Consider the following 24,938-nt stretch of genomic DNA (forward strand, 5'->3'; position numbering starts at 1 on the left):
ACAGCATGTACCTCTGTAAACTTAGTATACACATATAAATGTAAATATAAATATATATGCTTATCAAATTGCTGAAAATATGCTTGTAGTGGTAAAAGTTCAGTGTAAAACAGACATTTATCAAGTAAGTCACAGTGCTAATAAATCCTATTTAATAGAAGAAACTAAAAATAGCCTATCACATTACAGTGCTTCTGTACAGGATTCATAATAAGAGCAGGGCTTTGCACTTTTTATATATGTGTGTGTGTGTGTGTGTGTGTGTGTATAACATTGCTGTACAAGTAGAGTGTTCCTGGTCTCAGTCTACTTAACAATTACATTCTATAACACAGCAGTTGATATATGACATTTTAGATAAAGAGGGAAGAGAATGCTCAGCTGAGCTACAGCTAAGTTATTTAGTAGTTTGAGAAATAGAAGGTGAGCAAATCACTTCTTTTTTTTTTTTTTTTTTGCAGGGAAAGATTTGCCTTAAGTTAACATCTGTTGCCAATCATCCTCTTTTTCTTTTCTCCCCAAAGCCCCAGTGCATGGTTGTATGTGCTAATTGTAAGTCTTTCTAGTTCTTCTACATGAGCCACCACCACAGCAAGGCAACTGACAGATGAGTGGTGTGGTTCTGCATCCAGGAAGTGAACCCAGGCCGCCAAAGCAGTGAGAGTGCTGAACTTTAACCCCTAGGCCATCAGGGCTGGCTTCTGAATCACTTCTTTATCTTCAGTCTGCATGTCCAACCACAACATTGGCCAGAAAAACTCACCTGATATTCCATGCAACCCAGCTACCTAAGCACAAATGCCTGCTTAACTGTGTAATGATTCAGGAGAATGGGATCCACCTTTATTTAACTCTATACAAAATACATTTATCCATGCACAAAATCCTAAGGAATCTAAAAGAGAGCTAAGAAAAATAATGTGAGTTTAGCAAGGGCTCAATCTACAAGGTCAAGGGGCTGGCCCTGTGGCCTATGGTTGTAGTTCAGCATGCTCTGCTTCAGTGGCCTGGGTTTGGTTCCCAGGCACGGACCTACACCACATCAGCAGCCATGCTGTGGTGGCAACCCACATACAAAACAGAGGAATATTGGCACAGATGTTAGCTCAAGACGAATCTCCCTCCAGCAAAAAGAAGAGAATTGGCAACAGAAATTAGGTCAAGGAAAATCTTCCTCAGCAACAAAACAGAACAAAACACACAACAAGGTCAATATGAAAAAGTCAGTTGTGTTTCTGTGCACTAGCAGAAACCAATTCAAACTTCAAATATATATTTTAAAAACACTATTTATTGAGGACTCTACAACTTAGAATGCTTATAAATAAATTTGACAAAATATGTTCAAGATATGTACACTGAAACTACAAAATATTGCTTTAGAATAATTATAGAAGGCCTAAATAAATGGAGAATTAAACCATGTTGATGGGTCAGAAGACTAAATATCGTTAAGATGTCGATTCTTTCCAATATAGTCTACAGATTCAACAATTAAATCAATCAAAATCCCTGCAGGATTTTTTGTAGAACTTGACAAGCTGATTCTAAACTAGTCTTTTGTGTTAGATCCTATAGAATGCAACAGAGTGTTACAAAGCATAGCTACTGAGTGGGATAAACTTGGACTTGAACCTGTAACTATGCTCTTTACTGACTGGGGGACCCTGGCCTGCTCAGTTAAAGTCTCAGAACTTGAGTTTCCTCATTTGTTAAATGGGAATACTCTTAGCACCTACCTCATAGCTTGTTACAGGACAAACAAAGTGCATAGCCAGCATGAACATGAATATTAGTTGTTATTATAGTTGTTGTTGTTGTTGTCTTTATATCTGAATGGTTCCTGGTAATGTATTTATTACACCATTTCCATCATCATGAAACAATTTGAGGTTGTATAAGACTTGTGAAGGTAGATATTTCACTTGATCAAAACACTATATAAGCCAAAAGTCAGAATACTTCTTTATCAAATAAAACATTCAGATCTAAAGCTACTTAAACTCTTATCCACAGAGATTTCCCCAAATTGCTAAATGTGAGCCAATAAAGAATTCTTTGTCAATGAATATCTTATTTTCTCTTATAACTTTATGTGATTCTATTATAAAACAGAATCAATGTTATCTTGGAATATATTTTCAGATGTATTCTAGTTCCCAAATCACTAGTCTTTTATCCAAGATATGTCAGCTGTGAAATACATCTAATTTTATACTGAATTGAAGATAATGGGATAGAAATATATTGTATATGTCCTCACTCAAAATTAAAAAGAAATGACGATGGAGAGATGATGATGAGGATGATGAAGATGATGACATATAGATAGATACATCTTATTTTTCTTCAAGTAAAAATCTTCACTTGAAAATCAAATCCAGCAAACTAGTATGCAATGCTTTCTTTTCATGACAAAATCATTTTTCCCTTTCCTGAAATCTGTCACTTAGAGACTAGGTCTATCAAAGAAATCATTCCTCTTTGGAAGCCTGAAAATAACTTTTCCACCAACCATATACCTAATACATAGAGCAGCATGAGTATTTGGTGAAAAATTGAGTTTTCCTCCCCTTTGTTGTTCATCTTTCATTCCAACATGAATTTTTGTGATTAGACATTAAAGTTCCATATTTCATTCCAACATGAATTTTTGTGATTAGACATTAAAAATATGTTTCTTTCATCCCAGATGTAGGATAGAGAGGGAAAATAAATTTGCCTTAGAGTTAGGCAAATACCAAAAGCCACCTCAAATATCAAGTTAAAGACATTATCAAAATTAAAGCAGATGGGGAAATTAGTTATTTGTTACAATATTAAAAAATGTGGACATCTTGTCCCCTTGTTCTTACCATCACTTCCAACTCCACTCCACTGGAGCTAAACTAGATATTTGAAATCCATACTTTATGATCTCCTTTGGATTAAGGTGTTTAAAGCCAGCATTAACACTCAAATATTAATATTTTCTTAGATAGTAAGTGGATTAAATACTATAATCCATTGAAGAAGGCATGAATAAATGAAGGATACCCCATATTCATGGATAGCAAGATTCAGTATTATAAAATCTGTCTTCCTCAAAATTTATGTACAGTACTAATGCAATCTCTCAATGTCTCAGCAGTTTTGTGTGGAAATTGACCAGTGACTCCATAATATTATCATAATGCAAAGCCAAGAATAGCCAAGGCTATGGTTGAAGAAGAAAGATTAAGGATTTATGGTACCAGATGGCAATATACTTATTATAATTAAGACAATGTGGTATTGATGTTAGGATAGGCAATAGACCAACAGAACAGAACAGATTTGATAATCAGATCCATACATACATGCTCACTTTATTGGTAACAAAGGTGATAGTTCAATGCAGTGTAAAATAATTGCCTTTTTCAAAAGTGTTTCTGGGTCTAAGGGTATTCATATGGAAAAAATAAATCTTGTAACACTCCACAACTTACACAAAAATAACTGCAGATCTAAATATGAAAGCTAAAATGGAAACCCATCTAGAAAATAACATAGGAGTATATCTTCAAGATCTCAGGTAGTCAAAGTTCCCTTAACAAGACACCAAAAGAACCTACTATGAAATCAAAGATCAATAAATTGGACTTAATTAAATGTCTAATTTTATAAATTTAAAGATAGATAAATTGAATGGTGAAAAAGCAAGCCACAAATTTGGAAATGGTATTTGCTATACATCTATCTGACACAGAACTTATATATAGACTGTATAATAGATATATTGATATATCTTATAGGTATCTTATCTTAGAAATATATGTATCTTCAATAAGAAAAGTAAAGAAAAGCAAATAAAAAATCAGAAGAATACTTGACCTGCCAGTTCATAAAATGTATGTGTGTGTATGTGTATATTCAAGTGAAAAGCTGTTCAACCATAATAGTCATCAGGGAAATGTAAATTAAAACCACAGTGGAATACGATTATACAACCAAAGGCTAAAACAGAAAAGACTAACAATGTCCTATGTTGTTTAGTATGTAGAAACCCTAGAATTCTCATATAATGATGGTATGGGTGTAAATTAGTATACTATTTTGGAAAGCTATTTCCCACTACTTATTATATGCATACTCTATTACTTAGTGATACGTCTGGATTTTCAATTACCTGGAAATGCAAATGTTCATCCACATTAGAATAGATAAATAAACTATGGTATTATCAAACAGTTGCATGCTTTACAGCAATGAGAATAAGTAAACTACAATGACATACAATAACACAGATAAACCCCTGAGGCATAATGTTGAGCAAAAGAACCAGACAAAAAAATCAAACAGGCATTGCTCCACTTACAAAAAAATTTGAAAACAGGCAAAACTAATCTTGGATGTTGGAAGATAGGTAGTGGTTATATTTTGAGGGGAGGGGGATGACAGAGAAAAAGTATAAGGGGGACTTTTGCGGTGCTGGTAATGTTCTATTTCTTGATTTTGATACTGATAATACGGATGTGTTCATTCTTTGAAAATAGTTAAGATGCATGTTAAGCATTTTTTCTTTATGTAAGTTTTAAAAAATATTTACAAAGAAAATATTCACTCGAATTAAAAGATTTTAAAAGTGGCTACCTCAAGATGGTATATTTTATTTTCATTTGGTGTTCTAACCTACCTGAATGTGATTTGTTTTATCATATACAAATTTTATTTTTATATATAAAAATTTTTATATGTTTTATACATATAAATAAATATATTTTACATATAAATATCAATTTTTCCATGATCGAGAAATCTACATTCATCTCTGAGTTGTTCTCTCCCCCAGGGGTCAGCCTCAACAGTTACAATTGTATTATATACACTTCTCCCCTGGAAATGGTTCATTCATAAAGGGCTGGATGATGTGATAACAACTGGGCCAACTTCTGTGTCCCATTGATTTATAACAAAGAGATTGATCATCTGGTTTGCTAATACAACATGAACTTGAGAGCTCTGGTATGGACACATATGTGGAGAAACAGAAAACTGCCTATAAAGATGAATGCAACAGACAAGAGACCATGTTTTCCAAAGGGGAGAAAATAACTGAATGATCGCTTGATTTCCTGATGGCTCCTCAGTTCCTGGTTCTAGCCAGTCTTTGGGAAGTCCCTGCCCCTGGGTCCTATAAGACATCCCTAAGTCCAAATGATAAAGCATCCATCTGTGTTTATGAAAAGATATGTTATCAGACATAATGTAAGCTAGTTTTTCCGATAACCTGGAAGAGCCAAGAGGAAAGGCGAAGGAAGGTAGATTTTGAAGGAAGCATCAGTGGAGTTCAGAAAGAGGTCCTAAAAGCAGATTCTGCTTGGATGTAACTCTGTGAGAGAAAGAGAGTAGGGTTTGGGGAAGGATTTAGGAACCTTAATAGCAGGGGATTATGTGAAGGCATTGAGAGTTAAGAAAAGGAAGAAGGACTAGAAGAGAGGAACAGAGATTGAAACTAGGAGCAGTTTTTCGTAGTAAAAGCCCTCAACAAAGAACACAGTTACTGTTTTTTACCACTAAACCAGTGGTGGTTATACAAAAAGCATGCTTGAGACTCATAAGTTAGTAACGTTTTCAGTTGTTGACCATCATACAGCTGTTCGTCTCTTTTGGCAAAACTGAAGATCTGACTATTTAAGCATATAGGATAGTATCCACTAAATTATAAACAAAAATACAATTATATAATCAACATAAAGAAAGATATAGCTGCAAATTTAAAAAAACTTAAAAGGAAGATATTCAGATGGTCAGAAATACAAAAGCTATAATATAAGGTAAATAAGTTAATTCAGATGGCCAATTAAAGTGAATCCAGATGAGAAAATTATTTTAAAAAAAGATGAATGATAACACGAGCAATAATTAACTGGAATTTTAGAAATCATGTGAAAAACTAGTTACAAATTTATCAAACATTATATAAGCCAATAATCAAATATAGCAATCAAATATAGACCTGGTTTGAGAGAATCAACAGGAAAATTTCACTCTAGGTCGCGACTAGGGAAGATAAAACTAGAAAAGTGATAGCTTGCTAAAGAAGTGACTATTGATATTATAAGACAGAAAAACATTAGAAAAAGATCAGGGAAAGACAAGCTGGAAAAACAGTTGACAGGGTTTGTATGGCAATAACATCCCAAGAGCCAGAGATCAAAAGAACAGATGAAGGAGAAATGGATTTTAAAACACTCTGAAAGTCATTACCAGATACTGAGGAATCTGTAATCTGAGTTTCAAATAGGATCTTTTTCTGTAGGACCAGTAGTGAGGACCAGGAAGGTGAGGCAGGGCTGGGTTTGAGTGTAGGGCTCAGGCCAGGAGTCAACATCATCCTTCCAAGGCCCTTGAAAGACTGAAAATACAGTAAAAATGCAGAAACATTGTTTAATTATGGGTTGCAATGGTCTCTTGTGTGAGACAAGAGTAGTGAAGAGGGCACAGACAGGTTCAGATCCCTCCTTCTCTCTTCTTTTTATTTGGTGAGGAAGCTTGGCCCTGATCTAACATCTGTTGCCAGTCTTGCTCTTTTTGCTTGAGAAAGATTGTCCCTGAGCTAACATCTGTGCCAATCTTCCTCCATTTTTGTATGTGGGACACCACCACAGCACGGCTTGATGACTGGTATAGGTCCACACCAAGGATCTGAACCTGCGAACCCTGGGCTGTGGAAGCAGAGTTTGCGAACTTAACCACTAACATCAGGCTGGCCCCTTCAGACCTTTTTATGTCAATGGGCAAGTTATTCAGTAAAAGAGACTTGTCAAAGCCTGAACCATTCAGAGCACAGAAACTTTCTATCCATTCATAAATTTGATGCTATCTGGTCTTTCCAAATGATAAGAGATGTGTAGTTTTACAAGTCCTATAGGTAGAAGTAGATGTAGAAGGAGATTTGTCTTAAGATTTAAGGTCATGAGGGTTGGTGAGCTAGGTGGGTGAATTGGATTGTCAAAGTCAAGAGAAAAAGGACTCACCTAATGTAGATAATTTAGGGAGTCCCTTCCCGTAAAGTAGTCTCCCATTATTTTGTGTGGATTGATTCCCTGTAGGTGTCGATTTATTCCCACATGAAGGACAGAAATAAACAGGCAAATAACCAGCAGAGAAAGATGGACTAAATGGCTTAGAGCTGTGGTTCTCAAAGTTCAGTGAACCAAGAACCAGTAGCATCAGTCTTACTTGGAAACTTATTAACAATGCAGTCTCTGCTCACCTCCCTAGAACTCAGGCACCAAACCTATTTCCCTTCTTATATATTTGAAAGCAAAAACAGGACACAGAGTCACAACAGGGTTTGACTAAATGGAATCAGAATGCTCCCTGAAACTTTGACACCCATTTTACCAAATTTCTCTACTTAGCTACCACAGTGAAATTTCATCTTCTCCCTAAAAAGAAATGCTAATAATAAAGAACTTATTTTATCATTATTATACCATTTTAATTATAAGCAGTAATTACAGTCATAATTTACTGAACAGTAGTTAGGTACCACATTCTCTTCCAAGTCATCTCAATTTTCTACTATCCCAGAGTTAACCCATGTACATAGTATATGTATCATCGAAGATACACTGACATTTCTTATACTAATATGTATGCATTTGTTTCCATGTGAATTACAAAAATACTGCTTCCATTTATAGTTGTTTTTAAACACAAAGGTTAAAATATGAGTACATTTATAGAAATATTAGGTAAATAATAGATGATATGTAAATATGGCAACGATTGTGCAAGTATATATGGGAAACTACTATTTGGGAGAAAGTGCTTCCTATCAATCATCAAAACACTGCCATAAAACAGGTATTATCTCCGAAGATCAGAGACTTTCTGTAATTTCCCCAAGACCCTACAGCTCTTATGTCCACAACTAACTTTTAAACCCAGAGCAGATACCCAAATCCATGCCCCTAATCTTATGTTATACCCTCTGCTACAATTCCGGTATTATACTTCTCCCAAATATATAAATATATGTATCATTAAGAAGATAATTTCATTTCGACCAACCTACTCTGCACTGTATGAATAGTATTTTGATGTCCTCTCTATATATCCTATCATTATGCCTAGGTTAAAATTTTAAAAATTCTCTTTCTATTATGATGCATATTTCTACAAATTAGAATGTGTCTGCTTATTTGTATTATAAAACAAAATGAGTATATAGTAAAATGCTATGCACAGACAGCATTTTGTGAGATAGATATATATATATACACACACACACATACATTTGCAACAAGAGAGCAGCAAAAATCCTTAAATATAAACAAATTTGGTGGCATAAGGTGCTCTGCTAAACAACCAAGAAATCATACTAGATAGCATTTTCCTTGGGAGTGGGGAATCTTTGATGAACACATTGATTCTATTCATTGCAACTGAGGAATGAAGTGTTGGAAGGAGGAAAATTATGGTTCCTGTCTTCAAGTTTTCCATTAGTGAAAGACTGAACGAAAACTTTTAACACCCAATTGTAACTGTGTGAGTGTATGTCTGTTGTACATGTCTGTGTGGTGTATATGTGTGTACATCTACAATTTAGAGAGGCCAGGGTAAAGAGAAGAAGGGAGGAAAGAATGAATAAAATGTTAGAATTTAGATTCTCTTCGGAAGAATAATAACTCGCTCACGGTGTAAGTGATTTAGAGATGTGGAATTCTGCGGTGAGCAAAAGGAGTGAGCAGTTGCTACAGCGAACTTGGAGAGCAGATGTGGGATTTCAGGCTTTCATTACTTATTTATTGCATTTACTCATTTATTCAACAAATGCATAATGAATACCACTACAGTGTGTGCAAAGTGCATTGGGAGGTGCTGGAATATAAATAAATCCATGTCTAGAGTAAAACAGAACAGACTGTAACGGCAGGAAGATCTTTGGAGAAACAAACGGTGGTGAGCTTGATTAAAAACAAATATTTATAGATAAAGGAATTAGAAATGGGGAAAATATTTGTCCTCACAAAATAATGATGTCAATAACTATAAAGTGAAAATAAATAAACTGTGAGACAAACTACCTGTTTGTAATATGAGCCTTTGAAATCTCAAATGAATGCTGCAATTTTAACAGAGAAATGTTTTTCACACACCTAAATAAGCCTGTAGCGTTTGCTTTTAAGGTTACTCTTTCAGGAATATCCTAAATCAAATATATTAAATATACATTGTTTTCTTTTTTAAAGAGAAAATAGCATTTGTTAGTACCTTTCTGAGATAACCTAAGTTCATATCCTAGTGAACATTTAATCTTTCTAAGCATTTAGTTCTTTATATATAAAGTGGGTATAATAATCCTACCTACTGTATTTGTTTTCTCATCTGTAATATCAGTACAATAATAACAACTGAGAGGTTAAAGACAGTGTAGAATTTCAATGAAATAAACTATGTAAAGAATCTAGTTCAGCTCAACTAGAAGGACCTACAACTAGAATATACAGCTATGTACAGGGGGGCTTTGGGGAGAAGAAAAAAAAAAGGGGGGAAGATTGGCAACAAATGCTAGCTCAGAACCAATCTTAAAAAAAACAAAAAAAAGAATCTAGTTCAGTGCCTGGTACATAATTAGGCTCCATAAATATTAGCTAATGTTGTTATTATTATCCTAGTTAGCTTCGATCTATTTTTGTTCATTTTGAATACATGCTGAGAAAATTGGGGGACTGCAATCTATCCACTGCCAGGTAATTTAATAATAAAAAAATGGTATTATTATGTGAATGTGCATAGAATTCCAAAACCCACAAAATTAAGAAGTTACTTTTAAGAATAAAATTGGCTGAGAATAAGGAAACTAAAATTCCTTACAACTTATCCAACAAATCTGTGTAAAGTTAAGGTCATTTTGTGATCCCGTAGTCTCCAATAATTTATGGCAGTTTATATTATGGAAATTCAATGATATGAAAGTATAATTTGGAACTTTTGCTTCTGACTATGCAGGAGTAACTGGTATGAAACTTGCCCTTGGGGCCAGCTCCATGGCTGAGTGGTTAAGTTCGTGCGCTCCACTGCGGTGGCCCAGGGTTGGATCCTGGGCACGGACATGGCACCACTTGTCAGGCCATGTTGAGGCGGCATCCCACATCCCACAACTAGAAGGACCTGCAACTAAGATATATAACTGTGTACAGGGGGGGGTTGGGGAGATAAAGCAGGAAAAAAAAAAAGAAGATTGGCAACAGTTGTTAGCCCAAGTGCCAATCTTTAAAAACAAACAAACACACTTGCCCTTCTGCAATAAACAATTAGAAAACTTGACTGAATATTGGAAACAATTGTTTTCATAGATTTGAATAAGAAGCAGTGCAGGACTGGGATCCCTGAAGGAAGTGAAAGAAATGGTGGACCTTACAATATTCACAGCTTCCTACCTGAAGCCAATTTCAGAACATGGGCACGGGAAGGAGGAGCCCAAGCAAAGAATGGAGATCTTGATAAGTTGAAGAGACACTGACTGAAGTTTGGGGAAGCTAAATCAGATGTAATTTGTGGAACAAAGTACTAAATGAGGGGAAGCTTTAGAGCAAAAGGGCTCTAGTGGTCTTCATAGGAGGTTTATGGAATCTTCAGCTAAATACTAATCATCACTTTGAAAGGGAAATATTTCATCAACTGAAGCAAAACAAAATAAAACAGCTGGAGATCTATAAGCAGAACCTTCCAGAACTCACTCAGAGTAGTGAGACCTTGTTGAACAATGAGGCAATCAGAAGAGACACCAGAGTGTCACACCTTAATATGAAGACTAAACTAGCCTTAGTGTAAAGGTTACTATAAATATGCTCTAACAAAGCTTAAAAAGAAGGCTTTAAGAAGAAGCAAAAGAAAAAGGATAACCTGATCAGCAAATAAGTGAACTGCTTGACTAAAGAAGCTCCTACAGTAGATGTGCAAAGGAGTAGCAGACATTATGACCCATAATCAAAAGGAAAATCAGTCCACAAAAATAAACCAAGAAATGACATAGATAATGGAAATAGCACAGAAGGAATTTAAAACAGCAATTATAAGTATCATAAATAGGCTTACAGATTTAAATAAAAGCCTTAACATACTGAGGGGGGAAATAAAAGATACAGAAAAGAACCAAATGGAAATTCTAGAGGTGAAAAACACAATATTGCATATTTAAAATTCATAGGATGGCTTCACATCGTATGAGATACTGAAGAAGAGAAGATCAGTGGACTTGAAGTTAAAACAATAGAAATTGTCCAAATACGAGTACAGAAAACACAAAGGACTCAAAAATAAATGTACAGACTTAAAGATCTTGGAAGCCATCACTCTTGCCCTAATAACTAGAAAAAGCTAAACAAATTGAAAAATCAATGACTTTTCTTGGACCCATCAGTTGACCAAGTTTGAGGACAAACCACTCCTCCTATATCTGGAGAGAAAGGGGAATAAAATGAATGACAGCCAAGATTTACTTACTTGGGGCAGAAGACATAAACTGATTGGAATACTTAAGCGGTAATTTTAAAGAACTGCTGGAGGCTGAGTGTGGACTAATGTGAAAGTAAGAAACTCCTGTGGCCTCACTCAAGATCCTTGACACTTTAGTGGGCTTTACCTCCAGGAACCCAACTGGGGTCTCATGGTGAAGACCAGAAAAAGATCCTCTCATGGTTCTGGAAAGGAGAAGGAAAGAAGAATCACTGTGAAATGTGCTCAGAGCATTCTCTATAACAAAGGCATAGTCCTCGAGGGAAAAGGCTGTACCAGATTCTCCCAGCTGGTGGAAGGTCATTCTGGCCCCTTCCAAGTCTTCCTGTCTCCCTGTAAAGGAAGAAAAAAGCTATATCACTGGAGAAACACATGTGAAGGTCAAAGTCCAACCCAGAAATACAGGCCCACTAAAAGACAGATTAATCATAGGATTATGCAATGCTTCCCCTGACCCCTACATTGCAACCACACCAATAGGGCTCCACAGAATAAAAGTGGATTACAGCCAAAAGAGCAGAAAGCCACAATGTCTCTGAGGAGGAGTACTTACGGAAGCTGAAAGGCAACAAGAGAAGCCAAAACTAACACTAAAAGAATTTGAAGCCTCTGTCATGTATAGCTATAGCAAACATTAAAAACAGCCTAAGTCCTGGGTCATCCCCAGCGGCCTGGTGGTTAAGTTCTACATACTCTGCTTCAGCGGCCTGAGTTTGGTTCCTGGGTGCGGACCTACCCTGCTCTGTTAGCAGCATGTTGTGCTGGCAGCCCACATAGTAAAAGCAGAGGAAGATCAGCACAAATGTTAGCTCGGGGTAAATCTTCCTCAGCAAAAACAAAACAAAACAAAACCCCAAAATGCAAAAACAGCCCAAGTCCTAGCCGGATTAGAATAAATCCTCACATTAAAAGTCCCTTTATCTTTTTACTTTTTCTGTATCTATACGAGGTGATGGATGTTAACTAAACTTATTTTGCAATCATTTTGCAATACATGTAAGTCAAGTCATTATGCTGCACAACTTTACAGTGCTATATGCCAATTATGTCTCAATAAAACTGAAAGAAAAAAATAGTTGTACATAAAAAAATAAATAAATGAAAACAAAAACCTGTTTATCTCAGTTCTTACCATGTGATAGAACTATCCAGCTTTCAACCAAAAACTACAGGTATACCAAAATGCAAGAAAACACACAGTCTAAATAGACAAATCAAGCAACAGAACCAGACTCAGATATGACACAAATGTTAAAATTATCAGATAATAAATGTAAAATAACTATGATTAATAGTCAAGTGCTGTCATGGAAAAAATGAACAACATGCAAGAATAGACATGTAATGATCTGGGGTAACGGCAGAAAAAGTGGAGAAGTAAAGAACTCCAAAAGTTTTCCCCTACATAAAAGCAACTAAAAAATGGACAAAACCTGTCAGAATCAACTTTTTTTCAGAACTCTGAAAATGAACGAAAAGCCTGCAGCAATTCAGGGAGTGCTTATTTAACTCAGTGAATCTCAATAAGAACAGTAAGCTTTGTGATGTTTTAACATATCCAACTTTTTTCCACCTCCCACTGCACACCTACTCCCAACCTCCATCCAAGCTCAGTAGTGGCCTTGAAAATAACATCTTGCATTCTGGGTACCAGTGTCCAAGGGAGTACAGCTGACTTCATTTGCAAAGATTTGTCTTTGGTTGATCTGTCTGGTGGCTTCATAGAAGACTGGCTCAAAAGGCCTATTTTATCTTGTCTAACTCAGAACTTGCCCAGTGCTAAAGCCATCCAGAGAATATTTGTGGAAAAAAATTTCAGGGAAATATTTTAGACTTTGCTGCCTAAAGCAAAGGTAACAGTGGGGAAGATAAACAATAGGTTACCAAAATAGCTTGTGAGGAAAGGCTGGGAGATAAGATGCTTTGGGGAAGAAGGGCCTTGAAAAGTTCTGACACATTTCTGGGAATATGGAAACCAAATACATGTTCAGGGGCAGGTGCACAATCAGAGAAGACCTAAGAAGGTCCTAGGGTCTCACGTCTGGATAGCTTTCAGGATCTGCACAAGCAGGAAGGGAAAGCTAAGACAGAGCTGGAAACAGCCTGGCTAAGTATTCACGTACCTCTACATGCATGGAGCAGATCTGCAAAGACTGGAAGATTTTTCAATCCAGGAAATTAAAGAAATCTCTCTCCAATCATTTGCTGATTAAGATAACCAAACAGAGACTTTGATGGTCACAAAACAGCAAAGAACACAGACTTTAAAAAAATTAGTTCAGAAAAGTCACTAAAACAAACAAACAACAAGAACAACAATGATAAAAAGTCCTGGGGAGGGGAAAAAATCTAATTTCCAGAGGTACCACATTATAATATCCACAGTGTTCAGTTTTCAACAAAAAATTGCGAGGCTTCTAAAGAACCCAGAAAGCATGACCCATATACAGGGAAAAAAGCAATCAATAGAAACTGTCCCTGAGAAAATCTAGACGTTGTACTTTTAAGATAAAGAATTTAAATTAGTTATTTTAAATATGTTCAAAGAGCTAAGGAAACCATGTTAAAAAAAACTGAAAGAAAGCATGAGTATTATATCTCACCATATAGACTATCAATAAGGAAATCAAAATTATAAAAAGGAAACAAACAGCAATTCTGGGGTTGAAAAGTATAATAATTAAAATAAAAAAATAACTTTAGGGGCTCAATAGCAGATCTGAGTAGACAAAAGAATCAGCAAACTTTAGGAAAGCTGAACTGAAATTATTCTGTTTGAGGAACAAAAGAGAAAAAGTTTGAAGATAAACGAACAGAGCCAAAGAGACCAGTGGGATACAATTGAGTATTCCAACTAACACATAACAGAAGTGACAGGAGAGAAGAGAAGGGAAAAGAAAGAATCCTGGAAAAAATAATGGCCCCAAATTCCCAAATTTCATGAAAATATTCATCTATATATGAACAGATTCAATAAACCCCAAGTAGGATAAACTCAAAGAGATACACACTGAGATACATTATAATCAAGCTGTCAGAAATCAAAGGCAAAGATAGAATCTTGAAAACAGCAAGAAAGAAGCAATTTATCCATAAAAAAGATCCTCAATAAGATTAATAACTGCCATCTCACCAGAAACCATCACAGACCATGACCATGTATATAATTATATAAATATAGATAAAACGTAATATTAACGTATTTTGTCTGTAACTCATCTTTTTTCCTATTTGATTTAAAAAGATAACTGCATAAATAAATACAAATCTACATTGATGAGCAGACAATGTATAAAGATAAAATTTGTAACAATAACAGCATAAAAAAGGTGAGGAACAGAGTCACAAATTGGGTGTGGTTCTAGTACTCAGAATATATAAAGAATACTTATCATTCAACAATGAAAAGACAAATAACTCAATTTAAAACTGGGCAAAGATTTAAACAAACATTCTCCAGAGAAGGTATATGAATGTCCAATAAGCACATGAAACGATGATGAACATCATTAGTAATTAGAAAATGTATATCAAAACTACAATGAGGGGGCTGGCCTGGTGGCTCAGCGGTTATGTGCGCACGCTCTGCTTCAGTGGCCTGCAGTTCCCCGGTTTGGATCACATAGGAGCAATATTTTTCCATATTACGGAAATTAAGTTGGTATTTATCTGAACTAGATTGTTATAAATTAATATGTTAATTATAATCCTCAGGCAGCCATTAAGATAATAACTCAAAAATGTACAGTATAAGAAATGATAATACAATTAAAATAATATACTACAAAATAACTAATACTTTAATAGTGAAAGAGGTGAGAAAGCAATTCCACTCCTAGGTATATATCTAAGATAAATGAAAACATATGTTCACATAAAAGCTTGTACAGAAATGCTCATAGCAGTACTATTCATAATCGTCAAAAACGAAACAGCCCCAATTTTCTTTAACTGATGAATGCACAAAGAAATCGTGGTATATGCATATAATGGATCATTATTCTGCCCAAAAAAGGGGATGAATTACTGATCAATACTACAACACTGAAGAACCTTGAAAACATTATGCTAAATGAATGAAGCCAGATGTAAAAGGCTACATACAGTGTGATTCCATTTATATGAAATATCCAGAAGAGGAAAATACAAAAAGACAAAAAGTAGATTATCGGTTGCCAGGGAGAGGGAGATTGGGAGGTACAGTGTTTATTTTTGGGTGATGGAAATATTCTGGAGTTAGATACCTGATGCACAATATTGTGAATATACTTTTTTAAAACCACTGATTTATACACTTCAAAATGATTAAAATGGTGAATTTTATGTTAGATTAATTATATCTCAACAAATTTAAAAAAACAGACAGGTAACACAAGGGTAGAGATGAAAACTCTAAAAAAGATCAAAAAAGTAATGCCAGAAATAGAAAACACTGTAACGGAAATGAGAAATGGGGGTCAGACCACTGGCATAGTGGTTAAGTTTGTGTGCTCTGTTTCAGCAGCCAGGGGTTCGCAGCTTCCGATCCCCAACACAGACCTACACATTGCTCATCAAGCCATGCTGTGGCCACACTACTCATCAACTCATGTTGTGGGAACATCCCACACACAGAACAGAGGAAGATTGGCCGAGATGTTAGCTCAGCGACAATCTTCCTGGGGCAAAGAGAGGAAGATTGGCAACAGATGCTAGGTCAGGGCCAATCTTCCTCACCAGAAAAAAAAAAGAAAAGAAATGAGAAATGCTTTTGATGGTTCCATCAGTATACTGGCCACAGTCAAGGAAAGAATCAGTAAGTTTGAAGACAGGACAATAGAAACTAATCAAACTGAAATGTAAAGAGGATAGAGAATGGAAAAGAAAACATTTTATGGATTTATGATTTTAATATTTATATGGAAATGCAAAAGACACACATTACCCGACACAATACAGAAGAAGGTACATTACTTCCATATTAATGGATAGGGAGACTCAATATTAAGATGGCAGTTTCTCCACACTCTTTACATTCAATGCAATATCAAAGAAAATCCTAGCAAACTATTTTGGGAATATTGACAAATTGATTCTAAAGTTTATATGGAAAGGAAAAATCCCCAGCACGGCCCACACAATGCTGAAAAAGAACAAATTCAGAGGACTGACATACCCAAACTTCAGGACTTAGTGTTCACGCTTCAAGCTACACTCTTCATGTTTTGGAAGACACAAGAGTGTGACTGTGTGCATAGAAAACCTGAAAGAATACACAAAAAAATTAAACTACTGGAAATAATAAGTGAATTCAGTAAGGCTACAAGGTATAAGATCAGTATTCAGAAAAATCAATTGCACTTCAATATTTTATCAAGGAACAATTAGAAAATAATTTTTAAGTATCATTTATATTTGCATTAAAAAATCAAATTCCTCAGAATGAATACAATGAAAATTGACCAATGTCTCTACAATGAAAACTACAACATTTAAAGAAATTAAAGACCTAAATAGGTATATAGTTATACACTGTTCATGTTTTGGAAGACTCAAGAGTGTTAAGATATCAATTCTTCCCAAATTGAATATATTTCAATGCAATCATTGTCAAAATTCCCCCATCGTTTTTGATAGAAATTGATAAACTGATGCTAAAATTTACATGGAAATACCAAAGATCTAGAAGAGTCAAACAATTTTGAAAAAAATAAAGTCAACTTCAAAAGAACAGCAAAATTCACACCTGATTTTAAAATCTTCTATAAAGCGATGGTAATCAAGACAGTGTTGTAATGGCTATTGGCACAAGGGTAGACAATTTGAACAGGAGAACAGAATAAAGACTATATACGGCCAATTAAAATTTTGACAAAGATTCCAAGTCAATTGAGTGTGGAAAGGGAAAAACGTTTTTAACAAATGGTGCTGGAATAACTGAATATCCATATATGGAAAAAAAGAACATCAACTGATATTCTATTTCATATCCTTTACACCCAAAAAATAATTTATGATAGCTCTTAGATCATGTGAAAAAAAATAAATTTGGATGAATCTCAAAAATATTATGGAGAGCTAAATAAGCCAGACACACAAGAGTACAGACTGTATGATTCCATTTATGTGAAGTTGTAAAACAGGCGATACTGATCTAGGGTCAGGAAGCAAAAAGTGGCTGCCTGGAGGTGGACCCGAGAGGAATTGGCTAAAAATGGGTACCAAGGAACTTTGTAAGGTGATGAAAATAGTTTATATCTTGATTCACAGTGATTGAACAGGGCACACATTTGTCAAAACTCATTAAGCTGTACAGTTAAATAGGTTCATTTTATTGTATATAAATTGTACCTAGTAAATTTACTTAAAAATAGCATTGTGCCTAAAATTACAATAAAGTTAATAAACAAACCACATTTCAATCACAAGTTCTTATTATACAGACAACACAACTTTTGCTTAAGTCAGAGAAAGTTTCAAGGATATGGAGGAAAGCTTTTTTGGATATAGGTCTATCTCTTCAATGCCTGAAAAATTACCTTGCATTCTCAGATGAACTTCAAATGTCCAATGCCAAAGGCTGAGGCCCTTTCCAGTAGCTAGAAACGTTAAATCTTTTATTGCAGGTACATATTTTAAAAAGCTATCTAGTATTTCAGTGATTCATCCACATCATAGTCCAATTCATGAATGTTTATGCTGAAATTCATATATGGCCTAGGATTAAAAGAGAGGAAAGGAGTGAGGGAGGGAGAAAGAACATCTTAAAAAGTAGTGGAAATTAGACATTAGTAATATACAGTGAGTTTTATTCTCTGTCACAACTCTAAGTGAATGTAGCATTCTCTGTACTAATTTCTCATGCAATGTCCACCTTGAATCTCAATAATAGATTAGAGGAAATTAGCATATTCAAAGAAAGTTTGGAGGATGGAAACTAATGTGTGTGAAACTAAAAAAATTCCCAAGTGCATTTGACTCATACGTTTAATAATGTCAAGGCTTTGCATTGAGTCTGGCACATCGGAAGCACTTAATAAATGTTACGTCTCTTGGTGATGATAAAGATGGGAAAACGACATAGTGTGGTACTCTTCCTACCTCTCAAAGAGTAAGATATATAAATAAATAATGAGACAAAACATCTTTTGGTTTCTTTTTTTAATTTATTTTTCTAATTGCAGTAATGTTGGTTTATAACACTGTATAAATTTCAGGTGTACATCATCATATTTCAATTTTTGTGTAGATTACATCATGTTCACCATCCAAAGACTAATTACAATCCATCACTATACACATGTGCCTAATCACCCCTTTCACCCTCCTCCCTCCCAGCTTCCCCTCTGGTAACCACCAATCCGATCTCCATTTCTATATGTTTGTTTGTTGTTGTTGTTTTCTTCTATTTATGAGTGAGATCATACAGTATTTGACTTTCTCCCTCTGACTTATTTCGCTTAGCATTTTACCCACAAGTTCCATCCATGTTGCTACAAATGGCTGGATTTCATCATTTCTTATGGCTGAGCAGTATTCCATTGTGTATATATACCACATCTTCTTTATCTGTTTGTCCCTTGATAGGCACGTAGGTTGCTTCCAAGTCTTGGCTATTGTGAATACTGCTGCAGTGAACATAGGGTGCATGTATCTTTCGCATTCATGTTTTCATATTCAACTTTTGTTTTCATTATAACTGTTCTTTAATAGTATAAAACATGGTGGCAAGTTACAATGAAAACGAAATCGTTTTGTTTGTTCTTAAAGGACAGTTAGTCTTCAAATGAATGTTTCCTTGTTTCCTGGGGAGGAAGTTTGGAGAGATTCAGATAAAGTGGTGGCCTTTGTGTTGAACACTACAATGAGGATGTAGATTTTTTTTTTTTTAAAGATTGGCACCTGGGCTAACAACTGTTGCCAACCTTTTTTTTTTTTTTTCTGCTTTATCTCCCCAAACCCCCCCGGACACAGTTGTATATCTTAGTTGCAGGTCCTTCTAGTTGTGGGAGGATGTAGGTTTCTAAAAAAGGGAAGAGAGGCCAGTCCAGAGGGTAGGAAGACTGGACAAAGACACTGCACAGAGAAAACAGGATACATTTAGAACTCTTTAAGTATCGCACTTCGTCTATGGCATGGTGTTCAGGAAAGGGATTCCTACTGCTGCAATATCTGAAAGCTACAAATTTCTGCCATTATCTATTAATTAAGAGCTTATTTTCATCACTTCATGTAGTTTTTATGGCCCCCATTTGTCCCCTTCTTTGTTAACTAACTTGCCCAAATCCTAAAGCAAGTAAAGGGTAGAGCGATAATCTGATGTCTAAAGCACCCGAAAGCCCCCATTGGAAGACTTAAGAGACATACAGAAATGTCAAGGTTAGCGAGACCTCGAAGACTTGGGACGATATTGAGGCATGTGTTTAGTTCTGTGCTGGGTCATGCACTTGACAATGAAGTCAGTGAGAAATGGTGGTGTGTACAAGCTTTTGAGAAGGAAAACAGGAAATTATGTTCTGTTTTAAGCAACTACAAATTCCTATAATATTTCCAAATATATCTAATACTGGAGTATGTGTAGTAATTGTAAAATCTGCCAAGGACAGCTGAAAAGTCAAGGACTTTTTCTTAATACACCTGACAATTAGCAGAAGTTTAAACTGTTCTTTGATTTCTGACATTTAACTCTTGCCCTACAAAATGACCTCTTAGAGCTGAAAGCAGCTCCCTGATGGCAGTGGCCAAATTGTCCATGTAGACTCATGGTTCTCTTAGAATAGTGGGTACCAAACTCTCTTTGAAGTTAATAGCTTTAAAATATTGGCTATTAACCAGAATTTGCATGCACCGCTGGTGGGTGTCTACAATGAAACAACCACTTCAGAAGCGAGTTTAGCGGGTCCTCAAAAAGTTAACCATATACTAGCTCTAAGACCAAGTGTATTCCATTTCTAAGGATTTATCCCAAAAAGTAAAGCATATATGCATAAAACTTGAATAAAAATGGTCATAAACACTTCTTCATAATAGCCCCAAATAAGAAGTAACCCAAATATCCAACAAAGGGAGAATTGATAAACAAATTGCAAGAGAGTCCTACAGTTGAATACTATTCAGCAATAAAAAGGAATAGATTACTGACATGTGAATGAAGCTCAAAAACATGTTGGTAAGCCATAGAGATTAGATACAGAGTGCAACAACAGTTTGATTGTATTTATATGAAGTCCTAGAAAAGACAAAACTAATGAAAGAAAAACAGTTGACATGGCTGGCTGTGCGGTGAGTTGGAACAGGTCTTGACTGAGAAAGCTCATGAGAGAAGTTTCTGTGAAGGTGGGAAAGTTTGTCTATATAGGGTTCTGGATTACACTTGTATGCATTTGCCAAGACTTGCCGAACTTAAGATATATGCTTTGTAATTTATACATAATTTTAAAATGTTTAAAACATTTGCTATAACATCCCTTAGAGTCAACAGCTTTAACACGTTAATTACTTAAAATTTTAAAAATCCCTCTGGAATAAACTTTGGAGAAAACATATACTTTAAACTGACCAACTGAATTTGGATCTGGATATGGTCTTACTTCGTAATGTTTGAAATATTTTTAAAATACATAAGCAAAGATCAAGTTGCAGAATTAATGTGTGTGTATCTCCTTTTAAAATCCACTCACTCATACCAAAACCCTTTAATGAATGAGTGGGTAAAATCTGAAACGCTGCACATCAAAGTACAAGTGTGACCTCCCATCTGTGAAGTCCCACTTGAGCAGTGGGTATCAGGGGACAAAGAAGGATGAGAGGGGGTATTTCATATTGCTCAAATATTTCAAACAAATGTACTGATTTCTATCGGTATTACAATTTTCAAGAAAATTTTTAATGTTTATAGCACAAATAATACATTTTTAGGTTACTTAGCAATAGGATAACTATTTCTTCGAAAACACACATACACACTCACACACACTCATAGAGATAATGACAGGGAAAATTTTTAAACGATGTTTTCATTTTTTATTTTTAGTTAAATTCACAGTTCTTCAGGAATTAATTCTCAACAAGACTTGTTCCTTTGTTTTTAAATATACACAATGTACTACTGTCCCTTCAGAATACAGGAAAAAAAGTATTTTCTACCTGAATGTTCCTTTAAGATACAGGCAGTTAGTATTTCAAAATCACTTTTATTGAAGTATAAATTACGTACTAAATTGCACCCATTATAAGTAAGTGGACGCACTCATGTAACTCCCATCGCTTTCAAGATATAGCACGTCCATCACCTCAGAGAGTCTTGTCTATTGCTTCCCAATCAACGCCCAATCTAACATCCAGCCCTATTCGATCACTCGTTTTTTTTTAACTCAAACTTTTTATTGTGTCTCAGTTTATCTTTTAAGACTACGAATATTTCCTCTTTTCTATTGAGTTCATAATTATTTACAACACTGTGAAGTTTCAGTTGTACATTATTGCTTCTCTGTCCCCATATAAGTACTCCCCTTCACCCCCTGTACCCACCCCCAACCCCCTTCCCCTGGTAACCACTGAACTGTTCTCTTTGTCCATGTGTTTGCTTATATTCCACATATGAGTGAAATCATCTGGTGTTTGTCTTTCTCAGTCTTGCTTATTTCGCTTAACATAAAACCCTCCAGGTCCATCCATGTTGTTGCAAATGGGATGTTTTTGTCTTTTTTATGGCTGAGTAGTATTCCATTGTACATATATGTTCCTTATCCAATTGTTGGTCGATGGGCTCTTGGATTGCTTCTATGTCTTTGCTATTGTGAATAATGCTGCAATGAACATAGGGGTACACAGGTCACTTTGAATTGTTGATTTCAAGTTGTTTGGGTAGATACCCAGTAGTGGGATAGGTGGGTCATATGGTAGGTCTATTTTTAGTTTTTTGAGGAATCTCCATACTTTTTTCCATAGTGACTGCATCAGTTTGAATTCCCACCAGCAGAGTATGAGGGTTCCCTTTTCTCCACATCTTCTCCAACACTTGTTGTTTTTAGTCTTAGTGACTATGGCCATTTTAACAGGAGATCACTCTTGGTTTTTGTCACTATAGACCAGGCAGCTGAGCCTGCAATGTCCATAAAACATTAGGTATCTCTTTCTCCATTTTAACCATGTTAAATGATTTCAACTCAGAAGAGGTAAGAGGTATGTAATTCAGTTTCTTCTATTTCATCTTTACAAGACGGCAATCACATCCATGCATCCCTCCTCTGTGCAGAAATGTGCTGAAAGAAAACGATGGCAGCTGAATCTGAATACAGCATATGTTAGTACATTTGACACTCCTTTCTCTGTTCACAGTTCTTCAGCCTATGATGTTGTATCCAAATATGCCATTGACCATAAATGTACACGCATTTACCCAGAACGTACAAAGAAAATAAGCTCTTTCGTCTCCAGTCATTAGAAATATTCTTAATCCTGTTGAGTTAGTTTGAGGGAGGTTGGTAAAGACTTAGGAGGTGATAGCAGAGTTAAGCTAATATTTAACTGTTACATTTTGTGCAGAGAGATTTGCTTGAAGCTTCACTGAAGATCCTTCAACACACAAAAACATAAGGCTCTTTTCACCAATTCAGTTTTCAAAAGCAACTGATACAGAACTTAGACAAACAACAGAAACTGAAATAAAATATTTTCTTACCCCTTCAAAGAATTCTGTCAGAATCTTGCCATATGGATCCGTAAAGGATATGTAAGCAACTGATAGTACTCATACATCATCACCGCCACTTATGCTGACTTAGTCGTACCTGTTGTGAAAAGCCTACCCATTTACTTCGTACGGAATCAGCACTTTAGTCTGAGGACTCCTCTCTGTTACCAAACATTTGTAGGGAAAAAATGGTCCTTGGGTTAAGTAAGCAAATGGTAATTACTAGCACCTACAGGGCCACTGCATATGATAGTGGAGGTCTTCATGTGCCCAACGTTCTCCATAGATGATAATGTAAACAATGTTCCTTAGAGTTGTGCAGTACACAGCCTAAACAACCACATGTGACAGCCCTGTGCACATCCTCAGCATTTTGCAATAGAAGACGATCCACTAATGACTGTCATTTCTCCATTCTATTTTATAGGAGCTACTATGCTCGACACTGCTTTCACATTTCCCTGGGCAAATTTACAACTTTATGCAGAGATTGCATAGGATATGAGAAGTACAGTATTATCCCATGAAGCCTTCCAAAATAGGGTATTGCTACATTCACTAGTGAAGCACGGTCTCCTCAGGTGGGGATGATAACTGTGAGCTGCGATGGCATGGCATGGCATTGACCTGGCTGGTGCAGTGAACAAACTCAGCTCTGAAGCCAGCTCCCATAGCTCTTCCGGGGCTGCATTGCACTGTAAAGTGGCATGACTCACATGAAATGCTGACAGCTCTGTAGATTTATCTGTTATTTTAGAGATTTTGAAAAATCTCCTTTGTACTCTAGGAGGTCCAGTTAATTAGGCTTTTACTTGTGACATATGCATTACTATTGTCCTCCATTTGGGCTTAAACTCCTTGAAAACATTTAATACCATGCCAAGCATTCCTCATTATTTCTAGAATCCCTCGATAAAGTTTTGGATGACTGATTAATTGAGACACAGATCAAAGTACATATGTTTTAGTATCCCATTGACGAAATGGGTCATTATCCTATTGTACTAGAATAATGCACTACTACAAAATGAATTATTAATTATTAAAATATTGTGCAACTCAAACTCATAAAACACTTAAATTCACTTTTAAGGGAGAGAGAAAATGGTTGAAGCATGTGAAAAATGTTCTAGATTTGACAATTGAACCATTAACAACTTAAAACAGACATTTCTGGAAAATTAAGACTCAAAGCCAAACTGCTTTTTATTTTTGTGCACAGAAATATCAACAGACACCATAATTTTTATTACTTCTTGGCTTTCAAAATGTCGTCTCTATTATCTTCAATATTAGGCACCACACATCAGGGCTGGTAACAGATTTGAAAATATTATGTTAAAATTAAAGTGTGTTACTTGTATCTTACATTCATCAGAAGTAATGGAGATTACCATGCATCTAACCAAATCATCTTCTTTGTGTCATAAATTCTAGATCAACTTCTGTTTATACAGTAACTTTTAGGCAGTAAATTTCTTGATAGTAAAAAATCAAATCCATTCAGTATCATTACCTGTTTTCTCTCCAGCACAGTGGCAATATTCAGAGAAGGAAAACCTGAACCTCTGGGCTACATTCTGAAGGTTTTTCCACGCGGGACTAAATTAGATTGTATACTGTGGAAGATGGATTATTCAATGAAATATATATAAGGAAAGATCATGCCATCCTTTTACTTGTGACTCTCATATGTAATCATGGCTTCTCCAATAAATATATCTGTAAATTCTTGTTCGTTCCTGCGTTTCATCTCTAAATATAACACAGTTAC

The 24,938-nt window shown here is 35.5% G+C and overlaps 1 protein-coding gene across 1 annotated transcript in view; it reads right to left on the reverse strand.

The window, feature by feature from the left end:
* LOC138918166 (uncharacterized) overlaps positions 1 to 24,938 on the reverse strand; it is a 130,703-nt gene that overhangs the window by 604 nt on the left and 105,161 nt on the right. The window contains exon 4 of the mRNA XM_070238365.1: positions 11,618 to 11,823. Within this exon, the coding sequence (XP_070094466.1) occupies positions 11,618 to 11,823 (206 nt within the window). The remainder of the gene's footprint in view (positions 1 to 11,617; positions 11,824 to 24,938) is intronic.

This window comes from Equus caballus, chromosome 16 (assembly GCF_041296265.1).
Source record: "Equus caballus isolate H_3958 breed thoroughbred chromosome 16, TB-T2T, whole genome shotgun sequence".
NCBI lineage: Eukaryota > Metazoa > Chordata > Mammalia > Perissodactyla > Equidae > Equus > Equus caballus.